Source organism: Thalia democratica, unplaced genomic scaffold (genome assembly GCF_965202585.1).
Source record: "Thalia democratica unplaced genomic scaffold, ktThaDemo2.hap1.1 HAP1_SCAFFOLD_998, whole genome shotgun sequence".
In the NCBI taxonomy this organism is placed as follows: domain Eukaryota; kingdom Metazoa; phylum Chordata; class Thaliacea; order Salpida; family Salpidae; genus Thalia; species Thalia democratica.
This window is the reverse complement of record NW_028139933.1, coordinates 1-17256: the sequence shown is the minus strand read 5'-3', so window position 1 is coordinate 17256 and position 17256 is coordinate 1. Positions and strand designations below refer to the sequence as shown.

The window sequence follows — 17256 nt, the reverse complement described above, 5'->3', positions numbered from 1 at the left end:
AAATTTACGCACATCCTTATTTTTGGTTGAAAAGTGTACTTAATAAAAATACTTAAAATTTTTTATCTTGTCTTTGATTTAGATAAGCTTAAGTTTAGATGTTTTAGAGTTAGTATTGTAATGTTCAAAGCGCATTTTAGTAATATTAAATATTATTCAACATTTACTAACATTAGTGTTGATAAGTATTAAGTATTTCAATATCAATAGTTTATCATAATATATGATAAGCGTTCTATAAATATAATAAATAGATGCAACTGGTATATTTATTACTTAGTAATACAATTTATCTTTTTATACAAAAATGGATAATTTAGTTTACGTGATAGGGTATTTGTAACTAACATTTAAATTTTTTACAAAAAAAAAGCCAAAGTTTAAAAATTATGAAGCTATTTAAATCAAGCTATTCAGGTTTACTTTATAATTCTGTTTAAACTTTGTTTTAGTAAAGTTTTGAAATAACTTTCTATATAGAACTTATGACATAGACTTTTTGTATATATTATAATAAATAATATTTATTACTTACAAATTTACTAGGAAGATAGTTTTTAGTTTGAACTTTTAGTTTTTAGTTAAATAAAAAATCAAATTTTAACTGAATAAACTACTAAAATACACTTTAACTTCTGGTATATAGCTAAGGAGCTTACAAACTTAGCTTAAAAACTTTTTAGCATTAGCTTATTTGTTTGATATAAGCTACTATTATAACACTTCAGTGCTAATCAACATTTTTTCGCTTATTTTCTTTTTGAAATAATCTATTCAAACCAAGCTGTGTGTATTTATTTAATAGTTTTGTTTTATATATATATTATATTTGTGGTTTTAGTTAGCTAACTTAGTTAAACTAGTAAATATTATAAATAATAATAAAATTAATATCAGTAGTTAACGATTTACTTATGTAATGTTTAGTTGTATTAACTTATAGTAAATATTCATGTGTTCTTTTTATATTTGTGTAATAGTTTTTAAACTACTGAGTTCTAATATATTTTTTTATATGCTCATTTGTCGTGGTAGTATTCAATTTTTAATAACATATAATAAGTTTTAGTTTATTGAATATATCGTATGATACAGCATGTTTAGTAAACCAGTTTTGCTTTGCAAACATTAGTTCATTTTAAAGATTTTTTAAAATTCCTCCTTATAAACTAAGAATTTCATATACATGATTAAGTTACAAACATTTTTATAAACCTGAAGTTTTTAATCTTAAAATAGTTAATATTAAATTCTAAATATACGATACTGTTTAGGTACTTAATTTTACTTGATCTTTGATAGCATAAGATATTTTTTGAAATTCTAAGTTTTAGTTTTCTGCTTAAAGTTAAGCAAAAATTATAATAGTTTTAATGTTTTAATTGAAGTATTTCTGTCATATTATTTAATGTATACTTAACTAAGTTGAAAGGTTTTCTTTTGATACTATAAACTAGGTATTTTAAATACACTAAAGTTTAATTTTGTTATAAATAAAGAAAGATAGTTTTAATCAAGTTATATTTTGATATTTTTCAAATAAAAACGAAAAAATAGAATGCTTAGAAGTCTGTTGTTATTTTTTATAATTTTAAATTTATATTTTGGAAGAAATACAGCTAAACCTAACCCAGGTACGAACTTTAAAACAAAATAATTTTAAAAAATGTGTAGTAATTTAGTAAAACTTTTAATGAATTTTTAAATAAAGATAAATGGTAATGTGCATCATTATATGTTTACAATGTGTTGTTATTTTAGATATTAATAAGATTTGAGAAAACAATATTAATGCTTTATAACATAATTACAGTAATTATTAAGATTTTTTTTTGAAAAAAGCTTACTCTATTTTAGAGAAAAAAAGCTTATATGTGTAATAATTTAATTTGTCAATTGAAAAATTAATCTAATGATGTTTTTGTTAGTTTAAGGTACTTCTTAATTTTTTTATAAATTTGAAGCTATTTCAAATATATTTCTTAAATTTACTTAAAATTTGTGAAAATGATAATTTTTTTTTACTTATAGCATTTTATAAACAACCACTTGATCTCATATATTGTAATTTGAATATAATAAGTCTGAATTTATTTTAATCTGAATCAAATTAAAAACAAATTATAACTAAGTATTTTAACTTTATTTAAGTTAAAATAGTTTAAAGAAATGTTTTTACAGGTTTCTGCAAGTTAACGAATCTAACCGATTCAAAATACAAACTAGAATTCAAGGTAGTCGACAAAATTTCAGATCAAAACAGTACCGGGCAAAAAGTTTATTTAAACCTTAAATCCAATAAAAAGACTTTTGAAACATTAAGTATCACATATTCTATTAAAAATACCAATTCTCATATAATTAGCGATGATTATGTTAGTAAGAAAGCTGTTATAAAATCAATTAAATTAGTTGGTAATAAAGTCGTTTTGACTTTATTTTTGCTCAATAACCAAAATAAATTGGAATCAATTGAAGTAAATGATGGATTAAAAACTTGTACAGCTAATTTAAGTTAGTTATTTTTAGTTCATATTTTTTAACAAATTTAGTTTATTCATTATGCAATATCTAAAATATACATAAAAAGTTTTTTTTCAATTTTTTTTATTGAAATGTGAACTAAAAATTACTTTTAAAGTTTTCTTAAACTTTACCTTTTAAACTTCAATTGTTATAAATGTTTTAGTCAGAAGTTTTTTAATTTTATTTGAATTTTTGTCTACTAATGATGTTTTACGAAACTTTGTGTCTAGTAGGTTAGTTTTTGTTTTAAATACTCAAAGTGTTACTATACGTTTTATAAGAAAATATAAAACTAACTAGAAATTAACAAAAATTTTCTCTAATAGCAAAAACTAAAAGCTTTAAACTTTTTTTTAAACAATTAGTTAATAAAAGCATACCAATAAACTAGCATCACTTAGGTTTTATTAAAATAAACTTTATGTTGACTACAAAACTTAATTTAAAATAACTTTTTGTTTTTGAAAAGTTTGTAAAGAACAATTTTACAAGTTTTAGCACTACAACATTAATTTTAGTCATATAACAATTTTAATTCAATATTATTTTCAACAGTTAGTGAAGAAAAAACATTGGATTTCACGAATTTCAACAACACAGCAATTTATTTTGTGGTGTTTTGGGCACTAATCGGAGTTTTAGTTCTGTATATGTATATGAGGCCCAACTGTAATTATTGCCAAGGTTTTTGATTATTTTATTAGTTTTTTTCTATAGTAATTGCTTTATTTGTTCTATGTATTGTAATTTTTTAAGTATTTCCAACTATTTACATAACTTTAATCTATTTAATTTATTATTAAGTTTTTAAACTAACTGACGTTTTCTTTCTTAGTTTTAAACCTTACTCATTTTTTTTGTTTATAAATTCAAAGCTAACAAAATATTCATTCTGTTCCTTTAAGTTTTAATTTGTTCCTATTTTAAACTATGACTGAAGTCAATTTTGTTATTATGTGATTAAGCTTTTGTAGAAGGATTAGACCAGGGTTTCCAAAATATTTTTTTTTAAATGGCCCTCCTTTGAATAACTTAAAAAAGCTATGGCCCCCTTCAACAACATAAATCAAAAAACTACCACTAAAAACACCTAAGACCTTTTTCTCTTTTTTGCTCATCATCATCAACTCCAGAATATCTAGTGTAAGTTTCAAAATATGAACTCATGGCTCACCATTTGGCCCCTTTACTGCTTGTTGCCCCATGAATATCTGCCATGGCTCATTTTGGGAAACCCTGTATTAGACCAAGGTTTTCCGAACTCATTTTTATAGTCGCCCCTTAATAAAATTGAAAATAATAATCGCCTTCCTAATTAGGTGTCGCCCATCTAAATTTTATTTCAGGAGTTGGCAGGAATTTGGTGTTTCAAATTATAAAAATATTTCTCAGGCAGCAGTTGTAAGCTTAGTTGCAACGTGACCTAATTTTAACTTTTCACTACAAATATATAGTTTACTTAGTTTGTTAAAGTTTCTACAAAATTTCAAACTAATTCCTTTCCGACTTTACTAGTTATGTTGGCGACTTACTAAAAAAGGTGCGGTATTGTCCCCTTAGGAATTTGATTGAATTAAAGTGAATCTTAAACTTAATTACAAATATGATTAGAACTTAGCTACGTTTAAAATAAATATTTTTACGGATAATAATTGCTATTATTGCTACAATTTTTTTATTTATTATCCCAACAGAAGCACCATATTATATAAAATATGATAGCGATTATTAATCGTTAAAATATATTAATATAATATATAATTTCTAAACTATCATAATCAATGGAATAAAAACATAATATTATAATTGTCTTTTCCTCAAACAGAACCACCGCCGAAAGTACCAGCACAAGTGAGACAATTTCACGTGAACAGGAGCAGACAGATAGCAGACAGGAACAGGTTTCAGAAGAACAGGAGGTTCAGGAAGATTTCCAGGAAACCATGTAAACTGTTGTACACCATTCCTGAAGAGACTGAAGAAGAATTGAGACAGTATGAGGAAAGTTGAATTGTGACGTCATAGTTAAAATTTCTACGAACTTTATGACGTGATAAATAAACTTTTTTTTGACTAGTATACCACAATGTACTGTTTTGTGTTTTATGACTTGTTTTACTGCTGTATTATTTTAAATTTCTTTTGAAATCATGATTTGTTTGAGGATTAATTATTTTTAACGAGAACTGGATAAAAAAATTAATTTCACTTTTTTGTTTAAAAAGAAATATTTTTTTTTATTTGCTACTTTATCAAAGTTTTCCAAATATATCAATTTATTTTTAAATTAGTAAAAGTTGTTTCGACCTAAAAATATATTTGCGATGGTTAACTATCGTTATTTTTATTGTTTCAGAGATATACTGAAAAGTAACTAAACTGTTTAATTTTTATTATGCTTATAAAATTTATATTTTAAATGTGTTTTTATCTTAACAAATTTATATACACTGTGTGAACTATGTAACAATTAAAAAAAAAGAAAACACTTAAATATATATCCTTTTTATTCTATACCGTATTTAAATTTTCAAATAAAATTTTTAATTTATTATTAATTAATTTTTGAGCTTTAAATGTATATAAGTCTCTTTTAGTATTTGATTTCAAGTTTGTGAATGTTTAAATGATTGAATGTTTCAAAGACTTTTAACAGTATGTGTTTTATAAAATCTATATTATGAGATCATACTTACAAATCATTAACATTTACTAAAAAATTTGTTAAAAAAATCTTTGTATAAACACTTGAAATTTTTTTTTATAAAGTTTAGAAAACCTCTTTGATATGTAAGTTTTAAAAAAAAGTTGAAAATTTTTCATTAATTTTATAAGTTACTAGTAGTTACTAGTTTATAAGTTACTAGTCTTATTTATAGTATATAAACTCGCATATTGATAAGAATTTTTTTAGCAGTAATTTTAAACGCAGTATTATGATTAATTTTAATTTTTTAGCAATACACAATTTAGTGTATGTAAAACTCTACAAATGTATTTTGTTACAAATGTTCTATTTTTTATTATTGATAACACTTGCTTTTCTTTACAATAAAAACGCTATCTATGTTTCAATTAAACTAGTTTTTTATTTATCAGTAACTAAAACTTTATAAGCACATAAAATGTAAGTTTCATAAAGCTTCAAGTGGCAAAAAATAAGTTAAAAATAGGTTGTGGTTTATCTTCTTGTATTTTGTTCTAATAAACCACTTGATTATTTTTTTTTGTACTTGTACATATAAATAAACATTATAAAGTACAGTTTAATCGTAATTAACATTTTAAAACTTATAAGTTTTCACTTAACTAGTTCTTGCTTAAATAATCCAGTTCACAACTTTTTAACTTGATCTCTAGTTATTATATAATGTTTTTTTAGTATTTGAATATTACTTATAATGTTTTAATATAGTTTTTTTTAAGTCTACAGTTTATGACGTATTTAATATCAAGTATGCTATCTTGAATTCTAATAAAATTATAATAATTAATTAAATCAATTTTAATCTTTTTTATTAAACTCTAATTTAATTTTTAAAGTCATTTTAGTTACTAAGACAATAGTATTTGTAACTAAATTTTATTAGAAGCAACATCAAAGAGTAGAAAATAGTAATATTTTTTTTTGTTCAAATAAGATATTAAGTAAATATCAAGGAAACTTAACACATTTGTGTTTTTTTTTCAAATGTTTGGAATTTTTATTAGCTTTTCATTAAACTTGAAGCTATTTTGTAAAAATTACCTTAGTACGCATAGTAGCTGAGCTTAAATTGCCGTATTAGAATAACTTTTTAAAATCGGTATAATTACTTTATTGTATTTATTACTGCAAACTAAATAAAAGAACATAAAGTAGTTTTACACTTTGGAAAAAGTAAAACGTTTAGTACATCCTTAAGCAAAGACGATGTAAAGGCATTAGCAGAAACAAACTAAAATTGTGATTTTGTAACAATATTTTATAGACAGCAAAAGTACTAATATAAAACTAAATACAAGTGAAAAAGTTAAACTACAAAATATATTAAACGAAATGCTTTCTTCTTTCGTAAAATAGTAAGCATCTTTTTAAAGTAGACTTAAGAAAAGAATATACTTTTGTATATTAGACAAACATTTTTAGAAATTACATATTTTAACTTTAAGTGAAAGTTATAAAAATATGTTTTGTTTCAAAAAAGCCTTTTATAAGTAAATTTACATAAAAGATCCATTTTTGCCTAAGATCAAAACAGAAAAAAATCTATAGCTTTGAGTGAGAAAAAAATAGTTATTTTAAACTAAAAACAATCTTTTGACGTTTAACTTAAAATACAAAGTGTTAAAAAAAAAGTAAAATCAATGCCAAGCTAAAGTACTATTAATTGAAGTAGCTAAAACCAAACAGAAAAAAATGAAAGCTAAGTTACTTTAATGTTAACATAGAAAACATATACAACACCTCTTAAAAAAAATCAAATGCAACAGTAAGGCTTTTTATTACGTCACAACTCACATATGTCGTCACAAATCAAGCGAGCCTCTTGCACTTGAGCTTGGGTTTCCTCCTTCGTTTTCTCGCCTTGCACAAGCACTCGAACACTTTTCCCTTGTTGCTCGCGTATGCGAATTTCTCACCTGCTTTTAATGTCACTCCCCTCTCTTCGTGGTAACATTGCTGAGATCTGTCCTCTATTTGCACTTCTGTTGATAAATATGTATAAATGAAAGTACATTTGATAGTAACAAGTTTAAACAATATCTTTATTTTATTACACTTACACATATTTCTGTGCTCTAATAAGTATAGTTTACTATTTTGTTATTAGTATTTATTCCAGTGAACTTGTTTTTCCAGAATCTTTATTAGCAAAAGTTTAATTTTATTTTTTGAATAGTTGACATAAATTAATACTTTAATTTTAGTGATATATATCCCTTATTTGTTCATTTCTTAAAATTTGACTTAATATGGTGTTATTTTAACAAGTACTTACATAAGATTTGATAACACTAATTCAATCATAAGAACACAAGCTTTCAGTATTTTTTCTTTAAAGTAAGTAGTAAACAAAAAACTCAATGTATTAGCATAGCTAGCATCTGACAGTTGGGTAGATTTTTAATATATAAAGCTTTTAGTTTAATAATAATTTCTTTTCTTAGGTAAAACTATTTAAATTACATTATTCCGTCTAATATTTCCCGATAGAAAGCTTTTGACCATGATCATGTTTTAAAACAAAACTAACCGGTAGCTGTCGCAACAGTGGTTGTTCTCTTTCTACCACCACGGGGTCTGGTGGGTCTCGTAGGAACCCCAAAATTCTGGGTGTGGGCTACCAGTCCTGGTCCGTTGTCTTCTGAAGTGTTCATAATGAATGGTGTCGTTGTGATAGTTGCTCTGATTAATTAAATGTTAGAGTTACAGCATTAAAACCTTTTATTTGATTTTGTAAATTTTTTGTTTATTTTATTTTGCCAGTGGTAATTACTGTTTCAAAAAAAACTTTAACTGGTTAAGTTGAGCTGATAAACTAAAACCTAAGCTAGTATTCGACTAAAAATTGATAAAGTCATTTTATTTTAAAGTTAAGTACGAAAGAACAAAGGTTAGAGCAGCATTAGTTTGTTTTATTAAAGTATAGTTGTACTGCAAAAGTAATTATTTAATTTTATTAAATTAAACATAACTAGATTGTTAGACTATTGTTATTTTAAACTTCACAAAATATAATCAAATTATTTTATGGTTGGAGACTGGTCAACGAGCGGCCACAAAGTTGTATTTTGGAAGTAGATTTTTAAGACTAATAAGCGATTAAATTAGCTGAGATTAGTTATTAAAAAGTGTGTTTTGTTATACAAAAAGATATTTAAACCATTTATATATAAACGTATTATAAATAAATGATAGATTGTAGTTATCAATATGCAATGCATTTTAAAGTGTATATTTCCCTAACACAAAACTAACTGGGTAGTGGTAATCAACGTGCACTGCATCTCAACTGGGTGGCAACCGCACATAACGAACCCGTAACTAGGGTGGGATTTGTGGAACTGGTGACCAACTCTGATCAGTTCCCCACTACGCTCGTCACAACACAAGTGGTCCAATACTGTTTGATAATTATCATTTATGTAAAAATTTATTAGTATAAACATTCATAGTGCTTATTAAAATTGTATAATACTTTCTATTTGTAGCCTAACACTATTTAAACTGTATTTTCAATTTTTGATGTTTTTAAAAACACGTTTAGTTTGTCTAAAACATTATAAATGAAGTAATTAAAATTAGTTTATGAACAATACAAGTGCACTTAATGCAAAAACAACAAATTACTTTAATTATTAAAATAAGCCACCGAAAATTAAACTTTATAAGCTTGTGTTTTATGTATACTTTGAAAACAAAAACTAAAAGTTTTGAATTTCATGAAACAAAAACTAACATTGACACATAACAAGGCCTTTCTCGCATCTACAAGTCAACGTGTTAACCAACATCTGGTATTTATTAATTATCATTGTGTGGTTGAATGACTCCATTTCGTCCAATATCGAATCTTCTTTCCATGGATTTATACAAGCTGAATTGTAATGACATTTTTAAAACGTTTAAAAGAAACATTTGAAACGTAAAAACTTTAGTTTTTCTTCAAAGGTACATAAATTTTTAAATAAAGTAGAACTTTTTTTAATATATTTAACACTAATAAAAGTAAACTGTACGAGTATTTGTAATTGTAATCAAAAGAAATTACGAACTAAAAATGCATAACAATAATAACAAAATAATAAACACATGTTAATACTCAACACTAACTTGTAGGATGTTTAGGAGGGTTCAACAAATTTTTGGGTCCGATGTCATACTTGCACTGCAGGGGTTCGCACAAACTTACGGGGTCTCCCGCAAGGGGGCACTCGCAACCTTCGCGGGGATTACCCGGCCTCATGTAGGTGCTTCCCCTCAAATAGTACTCGTCCAAAATGGCGTCGTAACATTTGTCTGATGATAAAATTTTTATACTAAACACTTACAAGATGTGATATTAAGATATAACACTCATGTTATAAAAATCTTATTTCCAACCTAAAATAGAAATTCAAAAAAGTTATACGAAACTAGTAGAAAGTTTTTATAAATCCGACTATAGTAACTACAGTTTAAAAAAACAAGAAATATGTTTAAAATACATAAATACATACTATCCCTTTTCATGTTTGCATTTTTTATATTATATAATATATATTTACCATATTTAGTAAGAAAAATTTATTCACTAATAGTTTTTTTCAAATTGTACTAAATTATACATACTTTCATAATAAATTCAACCGTAAAACTTAACTTTTTTAATTTTTGAAAATGTTTGATGATATATTAAAACCAAACATTGAAAGCAATAAACCGTTGACGTTGCTAAAATTAACTTAGTTTTTAGATAGTTAAAAAATGTAAGGATACATTTAAAAATAATGTTGAAAAAGAAAATCTATGATTAATAATCCAACCATTATCTTCGGGATTTAACAAACTACCATAATGACAAATATCAAAATTTTGTACATTAAACTAATAGTTTGCGTAAAAATAAAAAAAAACAAAGTATATACTTCGAATATCTTACCATTATTATAAGGTAAAATAATGAAATACAGAAATATGATAATAATCAAACCTTTATCTTCCGGGTTAAGTGAAGTCCTATCATAGCTAATATCAACATGTTAGACTTTAAACTGATAAATACATAATTATATGAAAAATAAAATTTTTAAATTAAATATCATTATCCTCTGGATTCAACAGGCTACCATCATGACTTATATCAAGAGGTTGAACATTGAACAAGCAATATACACATAGACAATTGAGCTTTAATTAAACATAAAACAAACCATTATCTTCAGGATTCAATGAAGTACCATCGTGACTAATGTCAACATGCTGAACATTGAAAAGTTGCTCGCAAGTGACTCTCTCGCACCCACTACCGGATAAACATTTGCACCTGAAAGTCCTGTGATGTCTGTCTGATGAAGGAAGTCTCACGTTGAATCTGGTTTTCTTGGTGGTGGTGGTTCTTGTGAAGGGAATTTTCCCTTTTTCGACACTGCATTCTAGCTCGGGAGTGGCGTCTGATGATGATAAATAATATTACTTTTTTCAAGTTAAATTAAACTTAGCCAAATTAAACTTTTATAAGCAAAGTAAAACTTGTTCTTATGAGCTGCTGATAAAAAGTTTTGTGTTCTGTATTAATTGAAACGTTTTCTACGTGGTCTATGAAAGACAGTAATACAGTTTGGTAGAAAGACTCTTTAATTTGCGCAAATTTTGTAATGAAAAGTTTTCAAAGATGTTTGGTAATATAAAAGTTAAACAAAACAAATATCAAAACAAATTGTTTCAACTTAAGTTTAAAGAACTCATAAAAATTTACAATTTTATTCGTTAAAACTCAAATGTTTATAAGTTATCAATTAATGTTTTTCAGTTTATTTAAAATTTCATTTTTTTTTAATTAAAAAGAATTCATAAAGTACCGTCTTACAATAATTCATTTCATAAAAAAAACTAAGTTTACATGGACAACTTAAACAATTGAATGAAATAAGATATCAACAGCTTAAAAGTCAAGCCATGCGAAAATTAAAAATATCATAACAAATACACTTTTAGTGCATTTTCAATTTTTACTTATTGGTTTTTTAACTATAAATAGAAATTTAGTTTATTAATTGCGTTTAATATTACGTTTGTAATAAATTTACGATACAACTCCGTTAAAGTAAAGTAAATTTAATATTTTCTGATATTTACAAGTTTTCTAAAAGTTATAAGTTTTGTCTTTAAAGTTAATAAAAGTTTTTTATCAAATAGTCTTCAATCTGCAATAATAAGTTATTAACTTACACGCATTTTAATAATAAAACAACAGTTATGTACATTTAAACATCTTAAAGAGTACATTAAAAACTATAAATTAAGACAAAATAAGTAAAGTTGACTAGCCGTTTTTTATTAAAGAAGTTTTATATATCAAAAATTAACTTTTATCTATAATCAAACAAACTTACTTGATTCTAAAACAAAAACTAATAAAACTAATAAGTTAAAACAAAGCATTTTAAAATACATGTTAGTACCAAAGTTGTACTTATAAACTAATACAAAAAATCTTGTCGAACTAGAAAGAAAAAGTGCAAAACTCACAAATTTAACTTTCGCTTGCCAAAATAAACATGTTGTTATGGGCAGATTTTTGTTAATTAAAAGTTTAAACAAAATGTTTTTTGAACTTCGCGCTAAAAGCTTTTGTGTATGCCGAAGTTTAAATTACAGAAAGTTTTAAGTAAATGATGTAATAGTGATAACCTTCCAAATTTTAGATAGAACAACTTTCTATTTAAAATTGTTTAAAATGGGTAACAAAGCATTCTACAAGCAATACTTAAGGAAAAAGTTATAATTTAAACTAAAGCCTTAAACTTTTGTAAAAAAATTGTTTGATTTCATAGCGATAGTGTTATGTCTTTTAATACTGATGTGACATTTAATAGTTTTTTTTAATTTTTAGAAGCTTTAATAAGATTTTTTGATTATATAAAAGTTTTTCTTTCAGTAGCCTATGAAAAAATAAGAGAATTGTTTAAACGACTAAAATACTTTAAAGTAATGAAATGTTTAATCCAAACTTTACTTTTCATGAACTTAACGCCAAATTAAACTTCTTAAACAACAAGACATTTATGTAAATACAAAATAAACAAATTTATGCACTAATGCTTTTGTTAAAACAAAAATTTATCAAACATCAAAAAATATTTGACAATTTTCTAAGTCAAAGTAACAAATATTTGTTCTTTTTGACATATAATCTTTTGTTTTAGTCTTTGCATTAAAAGTTGTGCCCGTAAAAGTTATGCTGACAGAAAAAAAAACAATTTTAAACAAAGCTTACCATAAAATATTAAACTTTATCATTTTATTAAATATTAGTTTTCATGATGCAAAAGTATTGTACACAAACTAATCATTACATTTTTAAAATCTGGAAGTTTTACGCATTAAAAATATTAAAAAAAATTATTCGAATACTTTTAAATGTGTAAACTTAGTATGCTTGTTTAAATTAGGTTCCATATAAGCTTGTTATACTTAATAAGTTTTAATGATAAGTAAAGATAAAGAAACGAACAATAATGTTAGGTATACTTTAAAACTTTCAACAATAAAATAAAGAGATATATTGTCTTGTTGTTTTTTTTTAATTTTAATACGCGTTGAAGGGTTTTTCTAAGTATTCGTAGAAAATATAAAAGTGTTTTTGTAAATATCACTACATAGCGTTTAATAAATTTAAAATATTAAAATGTGTAACTCATACTTATTTTGACAATTACTGTTTTCCTTAAGCAATTCTCTACAGTTATTGAATATGAATTATAGGTCATAAGTTTTGAAAACAACTTTAAAATATTCAAAATGTTAGTAATTTTAAAAGTTTTAAATTAATGTATATACAAACTATTAAAAATACCACAGTTATTTAATGATGACTTTTTATCTTAAACTTCTGGTCTCATATACTGTTTAAAATTAGAAATTATATTTAAAAAATATTAAAATCACTATGAGCTGCGCGGAACTAAAAGTAAAAGTAAACAAAATACACAATTAATACGTATTATATTGTTCAAATAAGGTTGTTTGTTTTTAAGGTGTTGTTTGTTTACATATGAAACTAAAAAATTTATCATTTCTGTATTTTCCATCACAGCAAAGAAAAGTTTAAAAGTTTCGAATATAAATTAAAGTTTCGAATAATTTTTTTTCAAAAATTTTTTAAACTCTTTTTTTTTGTGAAAACATATTTAGGTTTTTGTTGTTGTTTTTTTTTTAATCATAGGTTAGTTTAAAATCTTTGTACATTTTCAAACGGTTTCTTATATTTCAAATAAATTTAAGTTTTATAAATTTTCAAGGTTTTTTAAGTTTTTTTTTTCTTTTTTAAACGTAGAGTTTTTTTTTCAAATAATTTTATTTTAACCTTAAAGATCTATGTATTTAGTACTTTGTTTTTTATTTTTACTGTAATTACGTTAGATAAAGTTATAAAAGAAACGAATTAATCGTAATGATTGTAATATGACTAAAATAAGTATTAAATTTAATGTAAAAACTCTTTTTTCCGTGTATCCAAATAATTAATTCTATTTTTAACTTTCAGTAACTTGTTTTGTTTATAAGAATCATTAGATTGCATAGTCCTTTAAAGATCAAATCTTGCAACAACAAGTTTCTATAAAACTTAAGACATATCGTAATTGTTTGTTTTTATACAAGCATGTCATAATATATACGTGTTTACTCATTTCAAACTTAATACAGACTTATTTTTGTGTTTGTTAAGTATTTGAAACATAAGAGCATGAATTCTTAGTTATTTTTTGTATTTACAGCTAAGATTTTAAAATTAAAGTCTTTGGTTTCATATAAGAAAGAATTTACTTTACATGTTTTACAGTATTATAACAAGCATATTATATAGCTTTAGACTAAATATAGATCGTTCAGTGCATTTTTATGTAAATTTTCAACAACTTTTCGACCTTCGTTCGATACAAAAAGCACATATATTTCAATACGGTTATTAGTATCGTTAGTTTTATTAATAATTTCTTGAATTATATTTTAAAACTTTTGGTTTGTGAATGAACAACACTTTAAAAGTTTTTATAGTACATTTATTTTGCATAAAAAAGCTTGAAACATTTTTTTTGCTAAAATAAACTAAAGATAACAAAATTATAAAACAATTTAAGGCTTAATTTAACATTTTTTAAAGTAAGAAAAACCGAAAACGACCTTGACAAATTTTTGACACCCGAGTTTAGTAAAGCACGGATCCACCAATAGGTCGTATTTAGCCGTTCATTTCAGTTAAAAAAAATCTCATTCCTTTACTCTGAATACAAACAAAATTCTCTGCCTACACTTACTTATAGTTTGTTATAATAGAAACTTATCTTAAAAACAAAATTATCTGCCTTATCATACGTGTGTTTTTATGATTAAGCAAAATTTTCAACCTATTGACTTTTTGATTTAACTTTCTTGTGAAAATTAAAGTACTAACAAAAACTGTTTTTCGACTTTGTTTATAAATCAAGTTCATTATTTATGAAAGGCTGCCAACAGTGATAAAAAGGTGGTACAAGATATAAAAATAATCATTGAGCACCTAATAATGGGCTCGAAACAATCAGTCCAAGAGAATGGGAGCGTACTAACGGAAACAGGTAACATACTTTAATATATAAATATGTTTAAATTAAAATATTTAACGATAGTTTAAGTAATATATCTAATCGTTTTATGGTTAGTTTTATAACAAAAAAAAACTAATATATTTATTTTGTGAGCTTCATGTGTTTTAAAAATACAACAAGAAAAACAAATGTTAGAAACATAAACAGTTTAATTCATCTAGGCCACGAAAGTGCATACTGTGAGTCCATTTTGTCCTTTGCCCGCGAAAAGGATCGAGAGTTCGGAACGCTTGTGACAAAATTGCAAAACGTTTTGAAGAAGTAAAAATCAACCCGACGTACTTCGCATATACGCAGCTGAAACAGCAAATTGACGATTTTTTCAAAAAGTTCAATGAAACTTCAAAAAAGATCAGTGATTTAAGAGATGGTTGTACTGCAAGCACTAAGTTACATTTAGATTATCTTAATGAGAAAATTTTTTCTCATAGTCAAAGTGTTATGTACTTAAACCAAATTTTAGCAGATTTCATTACCAGAAAAATAGAAGTCCAAATACAACAATCGCTTAGTTAGTTTTTCATTGTGTAGCTGTTTTTAGTCTGTTAAAGTTTTGATTGTTTTCTACAACTTTTTAGATCAACGATCAGGCTCGCAACTAAATTTTTCTACAACTTCTATGCCAACAAGTAAGGATTATTATTTTTATTTCAAAAATTTAATTTTGATATAAGAGTTTAACTTATTTTGTATTGAAATAAAAAGTTTAAAGTAAAAATTTTTTTTTATTTAATTGTTTAAAAACTATTTTCCATTACTGTTACACATTATTAAGATTTTTTATTTAAGCACTGACGAGGTCTTTGACCGAAACTTAATTTGAAAAACAAAATCTTTAAAAACTTATTGTTTCTCTTCTAGTAGTTGAAATCTTTTATTTGTTTTCTTGAAATCAAAACATATAATAATGAAACTTTAGTCTAAGTCAAAACAAGTTCATACATAACTGTTTAGTAAACTATTACTTGTCTACAAAAGAACTTATAACATTTTTTTTATACGTCATGTAATGTTATTTTTTATTTTAAAGCATCCGCACCAAAAAATCAACACTCAGCAACTTCAAGTACGCTGTCTGAACTGCAAAGGAAGTTGGAGAAAGTCAGAAACGAAAGACTGTGTGTAGTTTGCCTGTCTGAAGAATCAAACATGGTGTTCATACCTTGTGGTCACGTTTGCACGTGCGAAAGTTGCTCGTCGAATTTGAGAAACAGTTGTCCGGTATGCAGGAGATCATTTACTCATTCTCAGCGAGTGTATGTGTGAAATAGCGTTGTTTTTGTTCAACAACTTGTACTTTGTCTTAAATTTAAATAATCAAAATTTTGCAAAAAATATTTTCAAGTATTAAAGTTGTGTCTGTTTATTTGTATACTTTTAAAACTCACTGTTTAAACATTTCGATATTAAGTTTGAATCACTTTTATCTACATTACATTTTACAACTTTAACTTTGTCAACAAATAGCTTAAATTTTAACTTAAATTGTTTTTTTCATTTTCGTTAAAAAAAAAAGATTATTTCTTAAATATATAATATCTTAACCTTTTATTTTAGATAAAAATTTGTTTATTTTTTGTAAAGTGCTTAAAACAGTTTTTTGTAAACAATTTAGTTAGTAGGTATTTATAAGAGCGCAGATTTTTAATATCTAATAAGGTTACCTGTTTTATTTCTTTTACCTTATTAAAACTAAATTTTTAGGATTTTTGTATTTATAGATAGTTTTAAACGATGTAACAAATTTTTGTAACTATAGCTTTTACTGCTAATGAATTGTTATTTATAAAGATTTTAGTTTATTACTTTTAGCTTTTACTTTTCTTTTTACTTCAACTATAAAAAATGCTAAGTTTTAAATTACGTCCTGGTATAACTGTATACTTTAAGCTTTTAAAAAACTTTTTTATCCTAAAAAAACATAACAGCAATCTAAACTGTTTAATTTCATAAAGTTTTCATTGAAAGTTTAGTTTCAAGCTACTGTCGTTTTTTTATGACTCAGGTTTCGTAAGCTAGTAGAAAAAGCTCTTTAATCTTTTTTTTTAATCAGTTCTGTTTGAATTTTAGCTTGTAAATTTTTGTAAAAAGTTATATATTGTACATAATTTTCAAAAAACGTATCTTTGATTACAGTATTTTAACTTTTTTATTTGTACCTATTAACGAGTTTACTTAAGTCTTCATAAAAGACTGAAGTGAACATCAACACTTAACAACTGTACAAATCAGTACTATTTGTCGTCTAAGATTTTGTTGATGTTAATATTGAAATTCTGACCAACTTTAATTTTTTATTTTGACTTTAAAATGTTTTTAGTTTTTCAAAATAAAATGTATATATTACCTTTAGCAGTGCTATTTTATTTATTACGTACAAAATATGTGACCAAAGTG

At 24.6% G+C, this 17256-nt stretch overlaps 1 protein-coding gene across 1 annotated transcript; it reads left to right on the top strand.

The window, feature by feature from the left end:
• Positions 1–14777: 14777 nt before the first annotated feature.
• On the top strand, positions 14778–16115 carry LOC145847630 (E3 ubiquitin-protein ligase MYLIP-like; the record flags this gene model as incomplete). The annotated part of the gene is made up of 3 exons (XM_082953655.1): positions 14778–14829; positions 15071–15229; positions 15917–16115. Coding segments are annotated over exons 1-3 (410 nt in total), but the record flags the coding sequence as incomplete, so codon positions are not given.
• Positions 16116–17256: the final 1141 nt, after the last annotated feature.